General features: G+C 34.2%; 1 protein-coding gene across 1 annotated transcript in view; it reads right to left on the bottom strand.

The window, feature by feature from the left end:
* LOC129756435 (neuropeptide SIFamide receptor-like) overlaps positions 1–23,939 on the bottom strand; it is a 328,841-nt gene that overhangs the window by 120,467 nt on the left and 184,435 nt on the right. The window contains exons 6-7 of the mRNA XM_055753311.1: positions 19,090–19,266; positions 18,513–18,584 (exon numbers count right to left, since the gene is read on the bottom strand). Of these exons, the coding sequence (XP_055609286.1) occupies positions 18,513–18,584; positions 19,090–19,266 (249 nt within the window). The remainder of the gene's footprint in view (positions 1–18,512; positions 18,585–19,089; positions 19,267–23,939) is intronic.

The following is a 23,939-nucleotide window of genomic DNA, read 5'->3' as shown; positions in this document are numbered from 1 at the left end:
CCAGCCAGCTCCCGACGCAAATTAGTAATTTGCTCTTTCTTCGAACGCGCGTACATCATGGCGACTGCAGCACCGAACGAATCCCACTTCTGATGTTGTAATATCGGGTGGGAAATAAAAACGCGCGAGTTAAAAGTAAAACAACTGTTTTATTCGACGGTTAGATTACAATTGACTTGTTCGTTCTTGTTTTCCACACAAAAGGCTTCTTTACTCACTCACACACACAGACATTCATATTTGACGGAAACGCAATCATACGAAACGCACAAACTGACAGCTCGCCCCACCGGACTGCTAGTAAACCATTCTCTCAAACGGAAAACACTACAACAGCAAGGTTTTTTAATACACTAGGTTCTCCTACTTTCACAGTAAGTAGGCAAGGAGTGAGCGGGGCTCTCAATGAGTTTGTTTATTATTTGCTCAGCTTTTCTGGGGTTTGTTGGTAATCAAACTTCATGAGTTTCGCATAGTTGCATAGTTGCATAGCCTAAATAGCCAAAATGGCTGAATCGGGAATTCGATATTCGGTAACACCTCCTGAATATATACACACCTTGGTCGACAAGTCATTTCTGAATTTTTTGTAAACACTATGGCGTTTTATTTCAAAAAACTTCAACCGTTTCCTAAAAATCTAAATTGTCCAATTGTATAAATAATATGAAGCAAGTTTCGAAGCAAGGAAATCTACAGTTTTAAAGGGTGCATATTCCCCCTAATTACCCTACCAAGAGGAGAAATGACAAATCACATTCCATTTCCGGTAATGAGATGCCGGCGCTGGCTGCCATTTGCAACCGATTGGTTATGCGTTTTCCGGGCAGCTCCAAGGGAATTTCCGCTGCCGGTTGCGTTGATGGAAAACTTTGTATTTCTCGTTTGATCTCGTCCGGTTTCATCTGGTGCCGGCCACTTGGGAGGGGAAAAGGGCACGCTAAGAGAAGGTTCTTATCCAACAGTCCCGATCTTGGAAGCCCTTGCTTTCCAATTGCTTAGCTAGGAGGTAGCTAGCCGGGTGTTTCTGCTTCGAGTGATTGCTGCTGCTGCTCCCAGGTCTAGGTCAGGTAAAATAATTAGGAATAAAAACGTTGCCGTTTAGCAGTCCAGCCTTTATTTATAGAAAAAGATTATAATTTTAATGGCATGTGCGGCGGAATGAAAACTAGAGAGAAATTTATTTTATAGAATTTGAAAGAAAGGTGGATAGACAGGCATTAGTGCGCCAATAGGAGAAAGCTTGATAGGTGTTGAAATTTTAGGCTAGAGGGCATGTTGATGAAAAGCTCCCATGAATTGCTCCCGCCTTTGCTCTGCATTAGCTAACTATACATGAGAAACCCAGAAAGAGAATTCCCATGTATAGCGAGCCCAATGGTTTGAGAGCGTGTTTTTACGCACACTTCAAACGAGCAAAAACGTAGCAACCCATGGGCCTACTGAGCTTTCCTTATGCGAGAACAGTTCTATCGACGTTGCCATTATTTCAGAATCGCTGCGAATAGTTGCTACTTGTCGATTTTTTCGCATTTCACATTTTATCTATTCCGCGTTCTAACTTTTTGGCCAAGTGTCAATTTTTTTTTTTTTTTTGAACCGTATTTTTCTTGTTGTATTTTTTTTTCTTTTTGCCAATGATTGTTTGTTATATGATTTTAATCGCCGTAATTTGTATGATTATAATTTTAATGGCATGTGCGGCGGAATGAAAACTAGAGAGAAATTTATTTTATAGAATTTGAAAGAAAGGTGGATAGACAGGCATTAGTGCGCCAATAGGAGAAAGCTTGATAGGTGTTGAAATTTTAGGCTAGAGGGCATGTTGATGAAAAGCTCCCATGAATTGCTCCCGCCTTTGCTCTGCATTAGCTAACTATACATGAGAAACCCAGAAAGAGAATTCCCATGTATAGCGAGCCCAATGGTTTGAGAGCGTGTTTTTACGCACACTTCAAACGAGCAAAAACGTAGCAACCCATGGGCCTACTGAGCTTTCCTTATGCGAGAACAGTTCTATCGACGTTGCCATTATTTCAGAATCGCTGCGAATAGTTGCTACTTGTCGATTTTTTCGCATTTCACATTTTATCTATTCCGCGTTCTAACTTTTTGGCCAAGTGTCAATTTTTTTTTTTTTAACCGTATTTTTCTTGTTGTATTTTTTCTTTTTGCCAATGATTGTTTGTTATATGATTTTAATCGCTGTAATTTGTATGATTATAATTTTAATGGCATGTGCGGCGGAATGAAAACTAGAGAGAAATTTATTTTATAGAATTTGAAAGAAAGGTGGATAGACAGGCATTAGTGCGCCAATAGGAGAAAGCTTGATAGGTGTTGAAATTTTAGGCTAGAGGGCATGTTGATGAAAAGCTCCCATGAATTGCTCCCGCCTTTGCTCTGCATTAGCTAACTATACATGAGAAACCCAGAAAGAGAATTCCCATGTATAGCGAGCCCAATGGTTTGAGAGCGTGTTTTTACGCACACTTCAAACGAGCAAAAACGTAGCAACCCATGGGCCTACTGAGCTTTCCTTATGCGAGAACAGTTCTATCGACGTTGCCATTATTTCAGAATCGCTGCGAATAGTTGCTACTTGTCGATTTTTTCGCATTTCACATTTTATCTATTCCGCGTTCTAACTTTTTGGCCAAGTGTCAATTTTTTTTTTTTTTTTTTGAACCGTATTTTTCTTGTTGTATTTTTTTTTCTTTTTGCCAATGATTGTTTGTTATATGATTTTAATCGCCGTAATTTGTATGATTATAATTTTAATGGCATGTGCGGCGGAATGAAAACTAGAGAGAAATTTATTTTATAGAATTTGAAAGAAAGGTGGATAGACAGGCATTAGTGCGCCAATAGGAGAAAGCTTGATAGGTGTTGAAATTTTAGGCTAGAGGGCATGTTGATGAAAAGCTCCCATGAATTGCTCCCGCCTTTGCTCTGCATTAGCTAACTATACATGAGAAACCCAGAAAGAGAATTCCCATGTATAGCGACCCCAATGGTTTGAGAGCGTGTTTTTACGCACACTTCAAACGAGCAAAAACGTAGCAACCCATGGGCCTACTGAGCTTTCCTTATGCGAGAACAGTTCTATCGACGTTGCCATTATTTCAGAATCGCTGCGAATAGTTGCTACTTGTCGATTTTTTCGCATTTCACATTTTATCTATTCCGCGTTCTAACTTTTTGGCCAAGTGTCAATTTTTTTTTTTTTTTTTTTGAACCGTATTTTTCTTGTTGTATTTTTTTTTTCTTTTTGCCAATGATTGTTTGTTATATGATTTTAATCGCCGTAATTTGTATGATTATAATTTTAATGGCATGTGCGGCGGAATGAAAACTAGAGAGAAATTTATTTTATAGAATTTGAAAGAAAGGCGGATAGACAGGCATTAGTGCGCCAATAGGAGAAAGCTTGATAGGTGTTGAAATTTTAGGCTAGAGGGCATGTTGATGAAAAGCTCCCATGAATTGCTCCCGCCTTTGCTCTGCATTAGCTAACTATACATGAGAAACCCAGAAAGAGAATTCCCATGTATAGCGAGCCCAATGGTTTGAGAGCGTGTTTTTACGCACACTTCAAACGAGCAAAAACGTAGCAACCCATGGGCCTACTGAGCTTTCCTTATGCGAGAACAGTTCTATCGACGTTGCCATTATTTCAGAATCGCTGCGAATAGTTGCTACTTGTCGATTTTTTCGCATTTCACATTTTATCTATTCCGCGTTCTAACTTTTTGGCCAAGTGTCAATTTTTTTTTTTTTTAACCGTATTTTTCTTGTTGTATTTTTTCTTTTTGCCAATGATTGTTTGTTATATGATTTTAATCGCTGTAATTTGTATGATTATAATTTTAATGGCATGTGCGGCGGAATGAAAACTAGAGAGAAATTTATTTTATAGAATTTGAAAGAAAGGTGGATAGACAGGCATTAGTGCGCCAATAGGAGAAAGCTTGATAGGTGTTGAAATTTTAGGCTAGAGGGCATGTTGATGAAAAGCTCCCATGAATTGCTCCCGCCTTTGCTCTGCATTAGCTAACTATACATGAGAAACCCAGAAAGAGAATTCCCATGTATAGCGAGCCCAATGGTTTGAGAGCGTGTTTTTACGCACACTTCAAACGAGCAAAAACGTAGCAACCCATGGGCCTACTGAGCTTTCCTTATGCGAGAACAGTTCTATCGACGTTGCCATTATTTCAGAATCGCTGCGAATAGTTGCTACTTGTCGATTTTTTCGCATTTCACATTTTATCTATTCCGCGTTCTAACTTTTTGGCCAAGTGTCAATTTTTTTTTTTTTTTTTTGAACCGTATTTTTCTTGTTGTATTTTTTTTTCTTTTTGCCAATGATTGTTTGTTATATGATTTTAATCGCCGTAATTTGTATGATTATAATTTTAATGGCATGTGCGGCGGAATGAAAACTAGAGAGAAATTTATTTTATAGAATTTGAAAGAAAGGTGGATAGACAGGCATTAGTGCGCCAATAGGAGAAAGCTTGATAGGTGTTGAAATTTTAGGCTAGAGGGCATGTTGATGAAAAGCTCCCATGAATTGCTCCCGCCTTTGCTCTGCATTAGCTAACTATACATGAGAAACCCAGAAAGAGAATTCCCATGTATAGCGAGCCCAATGGTTTGAGAGCGTGTTTTTACGCACACTTCAAACGAGCAAAAACGTAGCAACCCATGGGCCTACTGAGCTTTCCTTATGCGAGAACAGTTCTATCGACGTTGCCATTATTTCAGAATCGCTGCGAATAGTTGCTACTTGTCGATTTTTTCGCATTTCACATTTTATCTATTCCGCGTTCTAACTTTTTGGCCAAGTGTCAATTTTTTTTTTTTTTTTTGAACCGTATTTTTCTTGTTGTATTTTTTTTTCTTTTTGCCAATGATTGTTTGTTATATGATTTTAATCGCCGTAATTTGTATGATTATAATTTTAATGGCATGTGCGGCGGAATGAAAACTAGAGAGAAATTTATTTTATAGAATTTGAAAGAAAGGTGGATAGACAGGCATTAGTGCGCCAATAGGAGAAAGCTTGATAGGTGTTGAAATTTTAGGCTAGAGGGCATGTTGATGAAAAGCTCCCATGAATTGCTCCCGCCTTTGCTCTGCATTAGCTAACTATACATGAGAAACCCAGAAAGAGAATTCCCATGTATAGCGAGCCCAATGGTTTGAGAGCGTGTTTTTACGCACACTTCAAACGAGCAAAAACGTAGCAACCCATGGGCCTACTGAGCTTTCCTTATGCGAGAACAGTTCTATCGACGTTGCCATTATTTCAGAATCGCTGCGAATAGTTGCTACTTGTCGATTTTTTCGCATTTCACATTTTATCTATTCCGCGTTCTAACTTTTTGGCCAAGTGTCAATTTTTTTTTTTTTTTTTTGAACCGTATTTTTCTTGTTGTATTTTTTTTTCTTTTTGCCAATGATTGTTTGTTATATGATTTTAATCGCCGTAATTTGTATGATTATAATTTTAATGGCATGTGCGGCGGAATGAAAACTAGAGAGAAATTTATTTTATAGAATTTGAAAGAAAGGTGGATAGACAGGCATTAGTGCGCCAATAGGAGAAAGCTTGATAGGTGTTGAAATTTTAGGCTAGAGGGCATGTTGATGAAAAGCTCCCATGAATTGCTAATCATACAAATTACGGCGATTAAAATCATATAACAAACAATCATTGGCAAAAAGAAAAAATACAACAAGAAAAATACGGTTCAAAAAAAAAAAAAAAAAAAAAATTGACACTTGGCTAAAAAGTTAGAACGCGGAATAGATAAAATGTGAAATGCGAAAAAATCGACAAGTAGCAACTATTCGCAGCGATTCTGAAATAATGGCAACGTCGACAGAACTGTTCTCGCATAAGGAAAGCTCAGTAGGCCCATGGGTTGCTACGTTTTTGCTCGTTTGAAGTGTGCGTAAAAACACGCTCTCAAACCATTGGGCTCGCTATACATGGGAATTCTCTTTCTGGGTTTCTCATGTATAGTTAGCTAATGCAGAGCAAAGGCGGGAGCAATTCATGGGAGCTTTTCATCAACATGCCCTCTAGCCTAAAATTTCAACACCTATCAAGCTTTCTCCTATTGGCGCACTAATGCCTTTCTTTCAAATTCTATAAAATAAATTTCTCTCTAGTTTTCATTCCGCCGCACATGCCATTAAAATTATAATCATACAAATTACGGCGATTAAAATCATATAACATTATAGAAAAAGGTTAATGCATTCATGTTTCATCTTCAGGAAACGCCCATAACATAACTTTGATGAAAAATTTGTTTTAGACTTTTTGAAAATTCTGCCAAGTACTTATCGAAAAAGTTGATTGAATTAAAAAAGGGACCTACTCACTCTTGATAGCGAAATTCATTCATCTGTTTTATAGAAACAGCACAACAATTCGTCGAAACTGAAAGTGGCGGGTATTTAGCGAATTTCTTGACTATCCAAACTTGACTTTTGTTGTCGGAGTAAACAGATAGTAAAACTAAACCGAGAAAGCTTCGCCAAGCCACCAAGTAACAAGACTTTACCGGGTAGTATAAACAATAGCTCAGTTGAAAGTTTCCGGATCCTTCACGCACCGGTTTCCGGTCGGTTCTGTCTGTATCCGGTCGATGGGCTATTGAGAATCGCTTTCATTGCCTTCTGTGTGGTCTGAGGCTTTAATGAGTTGGTATTGTTTTCGTCTGCACACCGTGAGCGTATCAATAATAGCAAAAATGGGTGGCAGATGGCGGTGATCGTTTATTTATTTCAGGGGTTGGTTTCCCATCTTTGTAATAGTGATTTTTGGGAAGTGTAGGCACATTTTCCGTTGTAAAAAATCGATGTCGTCTTGGTTAATCGTTATAATATTTAGCTAAAAATTGAATCGAAAAATTTGAAGCACATAGAAAGGGGCAAAGTATTGCATAGAAAAGGTCTTTCCAGCACGAACCGATGATTTTCGTCTTGCTTTTTAATTCCGAACACTCTTCCGAGATATTAAGGGTGGCCGACGTTTGCCCATGGTCTACGATACCCCACTCTCCTCTACATAAGTTTAATGTGTACCAAATTTACAAACAAAAAAATGGACCATGAAGTTTTCGGTGGAAATTTGGTCGAGCTCTCTTCTTTGAGACCTTACTGGAATAAAATGTAACTTCTATTCAAAACTCTAGCATTTATGAAGTAAATTTTAGAGAGAATTTCAAGCCATGTACAAAACGTTGCTTAAATTGATGACGAGAATTTATAATTCAGACAGATTTTATCTCAGCAGAAACAGTCTTTATTTAAGACAAAAGTCTATTGTCGAATCCTTTTTTTTCTCAGGGATTTAAAATCAAGTTTGTTTATTCATCCCGAAAATTGTCGAATCTTGTTTCATCATATCTTTAAGTAGTATTTTTTCCGGTTTTTTTCGTGGGAAGTTTTGCTTGTTTTGATGGGAAATATGTGCTACTTTTCTGATATATTGTCCGAATAAAGTTAAAGCAACGAAGAGTCCTGGGGTTAACCAGTGATTTTTATCATTTCGTGAAATCGCCTTTTATTGAGCGTGTGAAGAATGGCCAAAAAGCAAATTAATTCCGAAGAAAAATGGCTGCCTTTATTAGACATTCAGGAAGACGAGACATGAGACATGAGACAGGTCCCATGTCTGAGGTGTCATGTCTCAGATCTCATGTCAGGTCTCAGGTTTCAGGTCTCAAGTCTCATGTCTCAAGTCTTACGTCCATAGTCTCAGAGCTAAGATTTACCCAACTTCAAAAATGTCTAAGTATTTCCCGTTGAAAAGGACTATTTTCTGTCAAATACCTTGTTAATTCGCGAAATCCGTGTGAAAAAAGCCGTGTAAAAAAACGTGGTATACTTTTATTTTCATAACCTACAAAGTTATGAAAAGCAGAAATAATCTGATAATTACTAATATCCTAGTATGAGTTTATGAGTTAATTCTATACAATGATATATTGATTAAATTTTATATCTAAATTTGTTTTTTTATTAAGTAAAAAAATGTGCATTGCATAATAGTTGGCTCCCTATTGTATTTTTTCATTTTTTCATAAAACTCATTTTATGATTTTTTTTTAATTTTAATTGTATTGCTATCATTATTATTGTTTATCAAAATGGTTATTTTTTATTTGATAATAAATTTTAACAGCCTTATCGGTGACTGTTATTTTCTTATAGTGAGAACATTTTAGGATTTGAAAATTATAGGTGGATAGAAGAAGATTAGAAGAAAGTATTAGGTGTTGAAAATAAGCGGGTAGAAGCATCATTCATGTCATTCTTAACTTTTGTTCAGGCACAGATCATATTTTGTTAGAATCAGATGTTCAAGTCTTAATATGTTCTCACTGTGAGAATATATCATTAAACTAGCTGATCCCATACGAACTCCGTTTCGCTTTCAACTTGGAATATGTCATGAACAGTTTGTATAAAAGCCAATTGCCAAGCATTTTCCAGATGCACTTCTGAATTCATTGTTAAGTAATAATTGTAAAAATATTGGACGATCACTTTTTCTGTCGTCTGCTACTAAATTTGAAATCAGAAATCCTTCGACCGTGCCAAAAAACCACGTGTATAAATTTCGACTCGATCATTGCATAACAACGCAATTATTGCCAAAAAGCTAAACCCCTTTTGATGACTGAAATCGACTGCTCTTCCCTCCAAACTCCCGTGTGCAAATTTTCAAAGCAATCCATTGTATAATAACGTCAATATTGCTAAAAACAGGTAAAAATTTATTTATATGGACGACCCCTTTCGTCGACCCCTGGCAAAACATTTGACATCTAAAATCGGTTGCTCGTCCCTGAAAACTACCGTGTGCAAATTTTCATCCCAATCCGATGTAAAATAACGACGATAGTGCAAAAATATTGAAAGGTTTATATGGACGACCCCCTTTGTCGGCCCCTTACACTGAATTTAATACCTGAAATTCATTGCTCATCTCTAAAAACTCTCATGTACCAATTTTCGTCTGAATCCGATGTTTAATAACGACAATATCGCATCAACAGTGAATAGTTAATATGGACGACCCCTTTGGCCGACCACTGATTCTAGTTTGGATAAGTGAAATCAGTTGTTTGTCCCTAATAACTCATATGTGCAAATTTTTACCCCAATCCGATGTATAAAAACGTCAATATCACTAAGATACTGAAAATTTAATATGGACGATCCCTTTTGCCGGCCCCTTACACTGAATTTGATACCTCAAATCGATTGCACGTCACTCAAAACTATCGCGTACCAATTTTCATCTGAATACGATGTATAATAACGTCAATATCACAAAAACAGCGAACAGTTAATATGGACGACCCCTTTGGCTGACCCCTTACACAAAATTTGACACCAGAAATCGATTGCTCGTCTTTTAAAACACTCATGTGCAAATTTTCAACACGATCCGACGAAAAGTAACGTCAATATCGCGAAAACAATATTTGTCTTGTATGGACGACCCCCTTCAGAAGGGGTCATCGGAAAATCTAAAAACATTTTTCATCATTACTGGTCCTAATGAGCATTCATGCCAAATTTCAGACTTCTAGCCCTTAAGACGGCTGAGCCTATAGAGGACAAACAAACAAACAAACAAACAAACAAACATACAGAAATTGCTTTTTATATATAGACTAGCTGATCCCATACGAACTCCGTTTCGTTTTCAACTTGGAATATGTTATGAACAGTTTGTATGGAAGTCAATTGCCAAACATTTTCCAGATGCACTTCCAAATTCATTGTTAAGAAACAATAGTAAAATTATTGGACGATCACTTTTTCTGTTGTCTGCTACTAAATTTAAAATCAGGAATCAGTTGACCGTGCCAAAAAGAACCCGTGAATAAATTTCGACTCGATTGTTGCATAACTACGCAATTATTGCCAAAAAGTTTAACTCCTTTCGGTTCTCTTTTATACAATCTTGGATATCTGAAATTGATTGCCCTTTCTTCAAAACTCCCGTGTGCAAATTTTCAAAGCAATCCATTGCATAATAAAGTCAATATTGCTAAAAATTAATTTATAAGGACGACCTCTTTCGTCGACCTCTGGCAAATCATTTGACATCTGAAATCGATTGCCCGTCCCCGATAACTATCGTGTGCGAATTTCACCCCAATCCGATGTCGAATAACGACAATATTGCAAAAATATTGAAAAGTTAATATGCACGACTCCCTTTGCCGGCCCCTTACACTGAATTTAATACCTGAAATCCATTGCTCGTCCCTCAAAACTTTCGTGTACCAATTTTCATCTCAATTACCATCATTTCTTAGGAAGCTTTAATAGATTTGGCCTAATAGTTTTATTTTCAAAAGATTAAACTGCTTTTTTATCTTTTCCATCCTCTATTTAATGAAAATATCTGTTGAAGATTATCCCACTTTTCAATATGGATGATCTAACAATAAAATGGTATATTTAAGTTCCATTTACTTAAAATTTTTTTAAAAAACCTCCGAACTTTGTTGAAGCATGTTTAAAACTCACTTCGCATGTTTTCAATTGCATGTGTGTATTTTTTCGCTTTTCCATTTCGCACTGCTTTATTATAAGTTTACCTAAAATGTTGAAAGTTCTACTAATAGCTTTTCAAGTAATCGAAAACAAATCATCTCGAAAACACCATTTATATATTATGAGGAAGGTTTTTTTGAGTTCTGTTTTTTTTTCGTGGATACAAACATCCCATTAATAGCTGGAAGAATCGACTACATTGGTCATCAATGGTAACTCAAAAGTTAGAAATTGGTCAGTGAAATCGAATTGTATAAAACTCAAAAACTCAAATTTTATTATCTTATCAATTTTCTAATCCCCCATCAAAATTCCAATTGAAGCGTTAAAATCGCAGCCTTGAACTTTTAACTCTAAATCTAAAAAAGTTCTTTTTCTATGAGGAATTTCAAAAATATAAAAATGGTTGACACTCAAAGCCCCCCAGCGGCGGTAAAGAGCACTTTGAAAGCCACTACTATTCTAGTCAATATATTCCTAACAGGCTCGTTATATTTTTCAATCAAAATGTAGGCTTATAATTGTATCCAAATATCTCGTACCGGTAGCATGTGCTTTGAACAGTAGAAGGTACAAAAAACACCCGCCAAAATTTTCACTTTCAAATTTTTAATGCTCAGCAAGCTTCGATTTGCTATCCAGCACATGTGAGCTCTGGATGGTCGTTTCTAGTAGCCTGCCCATGGTGATGGTGAAAATAATCCCGCCAACGAAACGAACGGAAACGAAAGTCGGTTCACAAAATGGGTGCCATGACTTTTGGTTCGGGGGAATAAAACCGTTGTTGTATGGACGACCGCCTTCAAAAGGGGTCATCCGAAAATCTAAAAACATTTTTCATCATTCCTGGTCCTAATGAGCACCCATGCCAAATTTCAGCTCTCTAACTCTTAAGGCAGCTGAGCCTATTGAAGACAAACATACAAACGAACAAACGGAAATTACTTTTTATATATATGGGAGAGTGGGGAATCATGGGCCACTTTTTTTCGTTGTTCCATAACTTCTTTATTATAAAAGATAAAATGAAAATAAAAATGGTATGGTTTTCTACATTTTCAAGGTATCATAAGGTATTTTTTTTAAATTTTTAATAAGTTGTTTTCCTCAAATTCTAACTGTTTGAAAAAAAGCGATATTTTTTAGATTTTGAAAAATGGTGGGGAATCGTGGGCCACCAAATCCAAATTGACCAAATAACATGCAAAGTTTATGAGTTGACCCAAAACTGTGATTTCCTAATTCATTTCGTTATTTAAAGTAATTTCAGATGATGAAATAAAAAAGAGAGCTGTGTATGATCGCATAAATTCCAAAATCTGGCTCGCGAACGTTTTGGCAAAATTTTTATATAGGATGGACAAAATATCTTTCATAACTCTTCATTTAGCATAAGAAAACTTTACAGATAGGTAAAACGTATTTAAAGTTCTGAACGTGTATAAAAACATAAAAATATAGGTGATTCAAGATGTGTGGCCCACGATTCCCCACAAGCTATGATTTGCAAAATGGTTGCGTTTGTGTGACTTATTGATGTTTCATCAAAAATTCCTTTTCCACGTGAAAGATCATGACAAAACTAAGATCATATGCGTATGAGCATATTTTTGTTATGCACTTTAGGTTCCCCATCGATGAAATTAGCGGGTGTTTTTTTAATTATGTAAGTAATTTTTTCTAACTTTTTTTAGCATGATAAATAAAAGAAGCATATGATGCGTATTTCAGTCAACAACATATAGGAATTTATGCACACGCAAAGCGACGACGATGACAGTTGGTTTGAGATTTTTATCTTAACACACATCTGAGATATTAAAAGTGGCCCACGTTTCCCCATGGCCCACGATACCCCACTCTCCCCTATAGATTAATTACACTAGTTTACAGCATTTTTGAACTTAGTAAACTCAAGGTCATTTCCAATGTGAAATCGGGCGCTGAATCCGAAAATGAAATTCGAAAAAAATCTCAGTAGAACCGTTTTTGAGTTATGCTCCAAATATGAAATTTCGAAAAAATTAAAAAAGTTCTTGTACTTAGATTGAAATATCTCGGACGGCATAACAGTAATTTGAAATTCTTCTTTTGCATATTGAAGGTGAATAAGTTTTCTATCGATAATCTGAACACTGTTTTGGCGTTTGACCTACAGTATTGCTGATATTAGTGACTTTATGAGAAAAAAAATTATAAAAAACGCATTTTTTTAGAGAAAATTTTGTTTCAACGAAAGTTTTAGACTCGATGGTAGCATTTAAAAAATCTGTTTTTCTTTTGCGCTTAAATGTCAATTCAAAACAAAGATTTCAAGTGGTTATTTATCAAAATCGGTTGAAAATTGAAGAAGTTATGGCTACTTTACCATAACTGAAATTTTTGGAGTTTTTAATAATTTAACGAACCGCAGTACACTTATCATAGTATAGGAAGAATGAAACATGATAAATCTCATTCGCTCCAAGTCAAAATTATTTATTAGCTTACCAGAAGGTCACATGCCAAGTTTCTGGAAGATCTGACCATAGGGAGGGGTTGCTTAAGTCACTAACGTGAATAAAATTATGAGGTATTTTCATCATTATTGTTTTTTATGGTTGATTTTCTTAAAGCTTAAGTTGAGGCAAATATTTCATCCGAAGACTGTAACTAGATTGGATTTGAAACAGAAAAGTTATTGCGGTTCAAAGATTGTATTTTGGTCGAAAATTGTCATATAAAACGCAATGCGTAAAAAGTACTCATTGCGTGTTGGACAAAATTTGCGGCCTTTGAACCGCAATAACTTTTCTGTTTCAAATCCAATCGAGTTACAGTCTTCGGGTGAAATATTTGTCTCAACTTAGGCTTTAAGAAAATCAATCATAAAAAACAATCAGCTAGTGATGGAAAAAGTTATTGATGAAAAACCAGTATTTTTCGTTCCTTCCGGGCAAAATACCTCAAAATTTTATTCACGTTTGAGACTTAAGCAACCCCTCCCTATGGTCAGATCTTCCAGAAACTTGGCATGTGACCTTCTGGTAATCTAATAAGTAATTTTGACTTGGAGAGAGTGAGATTTATCATGTTTCATTCTTCCTATACTATGATAAGTGTACTGCGGTTCGTTAAATTATTGAAAACTCCACAAATTTCAGTCATGGTAAAGTAGCCATAACTTCTTCAATTTTCAACCGATTTTGATAAATAACCACTTGAAATCTTTGTTTTGAATTGACATTTAAGCGCAAAAGAAAAACAGATTTTTTAAATGCTACCATCGAGTCTAAAACTTTCGTTGAAACAAAATTTTCTCTAAAAAAATGCGTTTTTTATAATTTTTTTTCTCATAAAGTCACTAATATCAGCAATACTGTAGGTCAAACGCCAAAACAGTGTTCAGATTATCGATAGAAAACTTATTCACCTTCAATATGCAAAAGAGGAATTTCAAATTACTGTTATGCTGTCCGAGATATTTCAATCTAAGTACAAGAACTTTTTTAATTTTTTCTTAATTTCATATTTGGAGCATAACTCAAAAACGGTTCTACTGAGATTTTTTTTAATTTCATTTTCCGATTCAGCGCCCGATTTTACATTAAAAATGTTGGTCAGTTAATCAAGTTCACGATTTTTTTTAAAAATTTTTAAACTAGTGTTATCATAAAAACTAGAAACATAAAAAAATATACGACCGATATTAAAATTATGTTTTCTCTAATTATATACACTTAACCACGTTTGTGGCGATCGCGTCTTTTATATTCCATAATCGATTTCGCACCCTTATTCTGATTGAAAACTCAAAAACAAAAATACGATCCAAACTCATAATTCAGATTGATTATGAAAAATATTTTGGAATTCATTGTTATCGACATAAAAATTCAAAACCTATATTGAAAATTATCCGATGGGTTCAGAATCAAAATTGAGAATTGGAATAACGATTAAGAATTTGTTTTGTCATCAGAAAGTATGACATGGTATGAGTATGGGGGAGATCACCCTGATCCGTGAGAGTGTTATTCAAACAAAAAAGTTTATTTATCACTTGAAGGTTGAAAAAAAATCGATCCTCAATCTCAAACAGCTATTACTTGCAATTTGATTTGAGTTTCTTTAAGTGTTGAGTTTGAAACGATTTAGAAATAAAAATTGATTTCGTTTTGCTTATATCATACCACTTGAACATGAACATGCAGTTTGTTATAAAACCTTTCCAATTAAATAAATGTAACATCCATTTTAAAACAGCAGATTTTGTACAACACCAAGATTTTGCAAAAAAAGGAACAATTTTATACTGGATTTTAAACTACGTTGCATGCCTTGATGGATTTTTCAAAATCTTATTTCAATGTTGTCTGACCCGAATGACCTCTCAAGGTTAAAAGATCTCTAATAAATATTATTATTATTATTATTTCAATGTTATTTTAACAATTCTCGCATTTATTTCCAAGATGATATGACAAAAAAAATAATAATATTCGGTTTTTTTGATCAATTTTATTTTTTGTTGCTATTATTCCAAACAGCAGTAAAAAATATATTTTTTCTCCAAAGCTGTTCACAAAACACCATTCTATGATAATCGTATCATTTTTTGTTTCACATATCCATGTACAATTTTTAAGAATGAATCCAACTTACATGGGCTTAAAGCATTTCATGTAGAAACTAGTAGCGCTGCTATTTTTTTTGCACACCACAATATGTATATTTAAATTCATCTCCAGAATTCAAAACATACATTACCATTTATAAAACAGAAACTAAATCCACTTTTTCCAAGGTGCATAAATTTGAAAACTAATTTGAATTATTTAAGGGCCCTTCCAAATATGTTTTTTTCTATCAGCTCTTGTTTTCGGTATACCTTTTGAAAAAAATCAACTAAAAAATTGTGCAGTTTTTGACCAAAGTGTAAAATATCACAAAGGTTTACAAAAAAAAGTTTTAATTTAATCATTAATTCTCTCGGAGCAAATTTTACTTCTGGGTACAACTTATAAAAATATTCGATTTGTTATTTTTTCCACTTTACAGGAATTAAGAAACCATTGCGGACCAAAATTAATCTTAGATATTGTTTATGCTTCAGTCAAAACTTCTTGCAGTCTTAGTAAACAGATAAAAATTGTAGTATCGAATAGTTAACTGAATAAACCTCATTTATGTGATGTCAGAAATAGTAATAATGATGTTCAGTTTTCTAGAAATTGTAAAATTGATTTTTTCAAAGCATTTTATCTCTAAAAGTAGATTTGCAATGCAAAATCTGTACTGTTTTTGTCCGGGAACTAACCACTTTGTGCAATTCTTCCCTTAGGGATTCTTCCCTTCCCTCCCCCTATTATAGTATAATCTTTATTGTGAATGAATGGAAAATAATTGATAGTTTCCAAATCACATTTTCCTGGAGGTTAGTAACTTTATCAGTTATCAGTGATTGATTTCACTCTAAATTGATTAACTTAAAAACTTATAAAAGCCATATTCCCAAAACTAGAGGTGGTAGTATAGACACAATCTGCAAAAAAATTGAATTTCGGATGAAAAAATCTTCCTAAGTAAGTTTTTAAGCCACAGGCCCTTAAAATTTGCCTATGTTTAAAATTTTCCCTTGTTTAGTAAAAGTATCCCGTTATAAGTCGAATATTTTCTTGGCTTCCAGACAAACGCTTAAGTTGAACATTCTTTGAATCTGAATGTTTGATTATTTCAATTGCAATTTAATAAGACTCTTCATTAAAGAATAGTTTAACTATCATAAATTAGCTCTTTATTTCATTTTTTTTATTATATTTAAAAATCATACAAAAATTTAAAAGTAATGTGTATTATGTGTGTCCCTTTTTTTTATAAATCATTTATAGCAAATTTAATTCTTTTTTATTCGCTTCAGTTCTCTAAAATAATAAATTTAGTACGAGAGCTCGAAATTTCCAAAGAAAATCTTTGAACAAAAGATTCAAAAGCTTCATGTCTCATCTTATATATAAAAATGGAATCGTTTTCTTTGTAACACCATCATGAATAAACGGACGGTCGGAATGAAGTGAAATTTGGAATACGAGGGTTTTTCGGGTCAGATATGGTTTGTATAATTTTTTCGAGAATCTCACTTTTATAGAAGGAGGGTCCCGATACAATATCAATTTAAAGTGGAACAGAAATCGAACAATTTTAATTCGATTTATTAATTAAAAAGTAAAACGAAGTTTACCGGGTCAGCTAGTTATCTATAGAAATCAATAAAAATAATTTTTAGAAATTAAGGAATTTGCAAATCACGAATTAGCTATTTACTTCAGAAAAGCGTTTGACAATCATTTTTAAATAACATAGCAATTAATAACAAAAGCTTTTCGCAAATTGATGGTTTGTTTAAACGAATAATTGCAAAATAAGCATCATGAAAAACAATTTGTGAGCCTAGCGCTGATATGAAAAAGTTCAGAAAAAGTATTCTAGTTAGTTATTTTTCAACATTTTTTCTCCCAAAAACGTACAATACATTTTTAATATTTGTTTAAAAAAAATCATAACGAAAGATTCTTGAAAGATAAAACTACCAGATTTACAAATTACGAAAATTATCTTTTTATCAATTTTTTTCTTAGTGATGCGATTCTATAATAGCAGATTGTTTTATGAAAATAACTAAAACAAATAATTCAAGAACGTACATAAAAAGGTGAAAAAAAGATTCATGTAAATTTTTCGACAAGTGAAAAATGTGCAAGCGAATCTAGTTATTGAAGAAAATCACAATATAAAAAAAAAAATTCTGAAAAGTTTTCACTATTCTTCTTTAATTTTAATACCTCAGATTTTGATCAATTAAATTATCGAGGAGGAAGAGGAATGTGTGCAGCAAATATTCAAGACTCATTTGCAATTACATCCTTCCCCTCCTTTCACCAGATATTGGTGTATATACATTTTTATTGACTGATTTTCGAAAATTTGGAAAATCACTCCCTCCTGCCCCCAAGAGCCAACTCTATAGGACCGCGCCTGTTAATGACCTGGCTTTTTAGAAGCAGATGCTGTTTCTACATTCTTAAAAAGTTGATCCGTTGATTTTTTGTGATGGAATTTAAAAAAAGGATAAACTTATGATCCGTTGTTTTTGGTGATGCAATTTTTAAAAAATTATCGTGCTAAAGCATTTTTGCTGTAAATTCGCGAAAATACCAATTGAAAATTTCGTAGAAAATAAGGAAACATTACTTTGTTGTGTTAATCCAAAAAATTCAACTCTGGATATGATTTATGAATTTGGTTTATGAACTTTATGTGAACAAATCATGAACCTGATTTGTAAAAAAAATGAAAAATCCAAATTATAGAAATAGCATCTGTTCAAAATACTTGTATTGGATTCAGCTTCTATTCATTCATACCTTAGGATAAAAAAAAGCTTTTTTGTATAGCGTTATTATCGTTTTATTTTATTTTATTTTATTTTATGTAGAATGTTTAAATGCTTAAACCTTTTCCAGGAGTTATTTGACTTCAATGCATATACAAAACGGACAAACACAACATAAGGAAAAGACATTTTCGTAATCTATCTGTCTATAAGCAATACGAAAAGTCGTCTGTCTTAAATAGCACAATCTTAAACTGATGAGTTCAAGTATGGCCTAGATACGATTAGTTATCCCCATCTGTCAATATTATGGATAGTCACGAATATTTGTGAATCATATTACCTATTACTTGGAATTTAATTTTCATTTTAAAGTAGCTAATGCAGCTGCGAAACTTGAATCTCTGCGGCACCTAAAAACTTCAGAGGGAAAATCACACGCGTGAAAGCTTTTTCAAATGTGGCACCATCATAAAATAACGTCCAACAAACATCTGCCTGTTGTGAGCTGGTATTTCATTCCGTTTTCAAAGGTACTCACCCAACATCCGGATGATGGCTTTTCGAGATTGAGAAATCCGCGAGGGCCCATTAACGGATCCGTTCCGGACGCCTTTCGTTGTCGTCATCGTTGTCAAAGCGTTGAAGCAGGCCGCAATCACAGATGGATTTTAAAATCGAATCAGAGAGGGATGAGACAGAGAAAAAAAACGGTAACAAACAAACAAACGAAACCGGGGCTTTATAAGAACATAAAGCTGTCTGTGCGGTTTTTCGTTGAGTCCAGTGTCGGAGCACTATGGGTCAATACGGCTGAGATTTGCTCACGATTGCTGAGATTAGCTTAGGAATTGTAATTTCGAAACTCGTGTTTCGAGTTCAGTGATTGTAGAATATTTTTAAATTTTTGTTTAAATTTATCCCATGAAAATTGACAGACCAACTGTTCGCAAACTTCAACAATCATCATCGGATGCAGCAGCCGACTTCCAATGAACTGCGAAACATTAGCTGGCAGTCCCCTGAATCGCACCGAGTTCGAGGCCACGTGGCAGATCTCAGCCGCAGAGAATCCATTATTGCTTGCTTGCTGCTTCTGGTTCCCTCGAAAACCTTACCCAGTTCCGCCGTCCGCTGCGTCCGGGATCGGATCTGCATGCCCATCCGCCCGTAGAGGACCACCATGACGACCATTGGCACCGCGAAGAACAGACAAGTGGACAGCTCCCACAAGGGAAAACCTTCCGGATTGCTGAGCATCGCACAGAACGCCGAGTCCAGGATTTTCTCCTCGGCTGCGGGAAATCGGGGAAAAGGGAGAGAGAGAAAGAGAGAGTTAGAAAATAGAGACAGTGATGAACTTCTGTACTGTGTATTAGGGTGGCTCTAAGATGTAGGAGGGGCATGAGGTTGGGATTTTATCCATTCAAATTTTTATTGTTAAAACTAAAAAAAAGTAAATATCGTTTCAGTATTACTTTGCACGCTGTTGGTTTAAAGCTGGTTCTTGGAATCGAAAACTCGGGAATCCGTGATACTAAAAAGGTTTCCCTAATTCGGGTTTCGATAAGATGTCACTGGGAGTTTTTAAGTTCATAATTTCCTTTTTTAGCTACAATGCACTCTCTACACTTTATATTCAATATGCATGGTTCTGAGCAATGGCATCTTGATTACAGTTATCAATATGTGGTAAAAACTAACACGTGAAAAGTGTTTGAACTTTGAAGTTAGGACAGGTCACGACACATAACGTTCTTATTTTACGTTTTTTGTTTTTTGGTGAAAAATTAAGACTATAGGATTAATTTTTCATCGAAAACAAATCTTCTTATCATCTCTACAGAAAGATTTAAACAAAACCATGCAGGTTCTCAAATGACGAAAATATTATAATTTTCAAGCACCAGGAAGTAAAGTTTTATGATCTTTGAATCATATTGATCTACAATGTACGCATTGCAACATGATATACACATTGTTCCTCAATTTTCACCATCATTAATATTTTCATTTTTCACTTAAATCAATTTTAAAACGCGTTTTAACTTAAATTTGTTGACTCGGGGCGAACAGAGCACAATTAATCGGGGCACGATGAGCGTTTTCTGCCGTAGCATCTAGCAGTGAATTCAGCTCGATGTAGTCAACTGATTAATAGAGCTACAGTTTCATCAGTTTACATCTGACGATTTAGCCTATAGATTGGATGTCGGAGAGGTAATCAGTAGGCTCGAGTTCGATTCCTGTTCGATGATTTTTTTTTTCATTTACCGCTCATAATCGATTATTTTGATTGTTGCATTTTATGACTAGTAGCATCTTGGCGGGTGATGCAAAGCACCAAAAACATAATGTATGAGTGTGTATTGTTAGTATTCTACAAAAAGTCATACGTTATTTTAGTATTGCTTTGTTTGATGGATCTACGCCTCACCGTTTAGTGTAAAATGCATCAATCATGAATGGTAAATGAAAAAAACCCCTCAAACAGGAATCGAGCTCGAGCCTACAGATTACCTCTCCGACATCTAACCAAAAGGCTAAATCGTCAGATCAAACAATTCAAGCTGTAGCTGCATTATTCAGATGACTTCATCGAGTGAAATTCGCTGCTAGATTCCACGGCAGAAAACGCTCATCGTGCTCCTTATAATTTTGCCTATACTGCCCCAGTGGGGGTTCTCATTATGCCCCTACAGTGACTGATTTTCAGCTTTTGGCAAAATAATAAAATAAAATGCTTTTTTAAACGTTTTCATCTACTTTTTCATGTATAATCCAGTTAGGAAATAGACTCTTTTAGTGTCTGAACAAGAAACAATGATGTAAATCACATATTATAGCTGTTTTCTATGGTTGGATAAGCGTCTTCCTTAAGGTGGTTATTATGCCTTTATCTCCGCTATTTATATACAATTCAAAATCTTAAGGGATTTGGATAGAGTTGGATCATGAAAATAGAAAAAAATACAAATATTTTTTTTTCCTGAAAACAGATCTCAAATTTGCAAGAGTGATTTAAGAATTTGTATTCATAATTTTTAACAAAATCATCAATTTATGATTCTTATGAATTGCCATATCCAAAAAGTACTTTGATTTCAAATTTTCATTCCATTTTTTTCAATCTTCAAATTTGAAAAAATCATTTGTTTTTCCATCTGAACTTTCAATTCTGATGATTGAGTTTCTTGAAAGTATGCCGGCCAAAAGTTTGGGATCACCCGCCAAAAAAAACATGCAAATTTTGATCATTCTTTCTCATCTAACATCGTATTGCAGATCTGAAGGGTTCATTTAAAAGCTTAGGAATTGTTGTTTTTTCATAAATTCATTCAAAAATTATATTTTAAAGTAATAACCATAAAAAAGTTCACCTTAAATTAATTGTTTTATGAAATTTCACACTTATGATTCTGAATTATTTATGGTTATCACTTTGAAATATAATTTTTGGATAAATTCAATTATAAAATTGTCTTTATTTCGGTTACAAATTCACTTTAGACTTCTATTATGTATTCTATTTTCGGCAATTCAAGATATAATGATCTTGAGAAAAAATTATGAAAAGTAAATGATCATCAAATTTGATTTCCATATTTAGAGGTATCCCAAGAAACAATTTAAGTTTTATGCCAACCTTCACACCTCGCTGAAAACTATTTCCTAAAGCTACTTTATAATCCATAGCGCATTCTATGCTTTAGCACAACTACTTTAAAGCTGACATATGTACTAGTTGTAAACGACTTTAAAGCTTATTCTATAAGCTATAATAAAACATCCGACAAAAAAGTTTTATTCGACCTTATAGACATAGCTTTAAGATACCCTTCAGAGCTCTCTTAAGCTCTTTTAAAACTACGTCATGGAATCTGATAGGAATTTCATTGTGGGAGCTTTCTCATTCGTGTTTTTTTCTTGTGTTATTACTTACTCTCCCAAGCATTTGGTGATTGGTGAAGATTCCATTTAATTTTTTTTAAAAACATTTTTATTTCCATTTCCAATAAATCTTAGCATAAAACTTTCTGCAACCTCAGATTTCTGGTGAAATATATACGAAATAGCATCAAAACATAAGCGCGTCCCAAGAAAAATCAAAGTTGACCACATTTTAAACATTTTTTATTTTTAAAAATAATAATTTAAGGAATACATTAATTTTCTTAAATGATGCAATTTTTGTTTTGTATTGAAATTGATTACCTATACAACAAATAAAGCTAAGTTCTTTTAGAAATGGTACAGTTACGAATACGTGTATCTCAAAAACCATTTGTTTGATCGAAAAACTTTCTATGAAGAAATTTGGGAAATAAAAGTTATCTTATGATAATTCATGAAAAAAAAATTTAGAGTTTTTGGTAAGAACTTTTTTTATTTTATTCTTTGTACCTACTATCGACAGGCGCACACTTTTTTCAGTCATGATTTTGATCAGTTTTTCAAACTTATGCTTCGTCTAATTTGTATTTTAGGTGGCTGCATCTTCCGGCTTCAATTTGTGCTACTTGTCGGTCCATTACTTCTTAGCTTAGCTTAGCTTGATCGACTACTCACATCCACCTTAAATTGTCAAATCCAAAATGCTTTTCAACTATAGAAATATTTGAATGAAAAAAAAAACAGTTTGATATTTTAAATTTTGTATTTTTAGTTGAGTTAAGTATTGCAAGGAATGCTTAGTGTGACAGTTCTAAAAACAATAAATCATAGCATTTTGAACTCAACGATCGCTGGTGTGGCTTTGTAGAACGAATTCCACATCGCCAATGGTTGCTACTCCGTGATTGACCGAGGCCATCAATTTTGCGCAAGGGTCAAAAGAATGACGCTTGGGACTAGCAACTCATTCTCAATGCACAAAACTGATGCTCTCTCTTTAAACGTCAATAACGGCGCCGGCCACGTCCTAGTAGTCTATAGATAGGTAGGAAAAATAGAGAAAAGGATGAAAGAAATAAATTTGTGCTTTAGGATCTAGGTTACCCCTGCATCTTAGCAAAAAAAGGTTTGTTTGGGAGTGTGGGTTCAGGGATATCATCGGGAAACACTTTTGACAAGTGCATGATTCTGAATGTTCAACCTATCCACCTAAAATGTCTACACAGTTCATTGCAAAATTCTTAAAACATGTTGTAGAATGTTTTCACGGGGTTCAATAATTTGCTTTGTTCTTGATCAAAAATAGTGTTCTAGTTTGGTTTGGACTTTTTTTTAATTTACGAATTCTCTGACTAACCTTTTACGTTAAATTTTCAATGGCAGGTTTTTTTTTTATATTATGAATATAGTTTTAATGTCGGATAAACTAAAATTTTCTTAAGCTATGTTCACAAACAAAACTCGTAAGTACATTTTGTAATCAACTTCGTCATCTCATTGTCCAATTTATAAAATACTATCAATAAACTTTCAATCCTTGAATAACTTTAAATACTAATACGAATCAATTAAAGTTGCTTCTAAACCCTATAATTAATATAAAAAAGTGTTTATCTGTAACTTAACTGTATTTTTAATTTTTTTTGAAATACTTAAACAAGATTTGAACGTGCATAATATTTTTCATGTTGTTAAAGTTACTCAATTAGGAAGTCTTTTTTAATTGAAATGCACCTTCTGTAAAAAAAAAAGATTGCTGTCCTACGCCTTGGGAACCTCCACAAAGTCCAATTATCACGCACAATCATTAACAATCAGGAAAAGTGGTTCAAAACAACACTTCTAATAACGGCTTGCGTCAACAATCCAATTTAAAAAAAAAATCACGTATCGAATTAAAGTTTATGTTAAGTTATTAAAATACCTTTTCATGTGATCAACTTCTATAGCGCTCTAAGAGCATATGTATTCGTGGTCTATTCTTGGGTCTAATTTATACGTGAATTGAACCAGCGAAATAAGATCCAATCCAGTGAAATAACGGGCAACCCCACTCGTGTTACATTAACCGTCA

Source organism: Uranotaenia lowii, chromosome 3, assembly GCF_029784155.1.
Source record: "Uranotaenia lowii strain MFRU-FL chromosome 3, ASM2978415v1, whole genome shotgun sequence".
NCBI classification, from domain to species: domain Eukaryota; kingdom Metazoa; phylum Arthropoda; class Insecta; order Diptera; family Culicidae; genus Uranotaenia; species Uranotaenia lowii.
The sequence above is the reverse complement of the archived record's forward strand: the minus strand, read 5'-3'. Positions and strand labels throughout refer to the sequence as shown.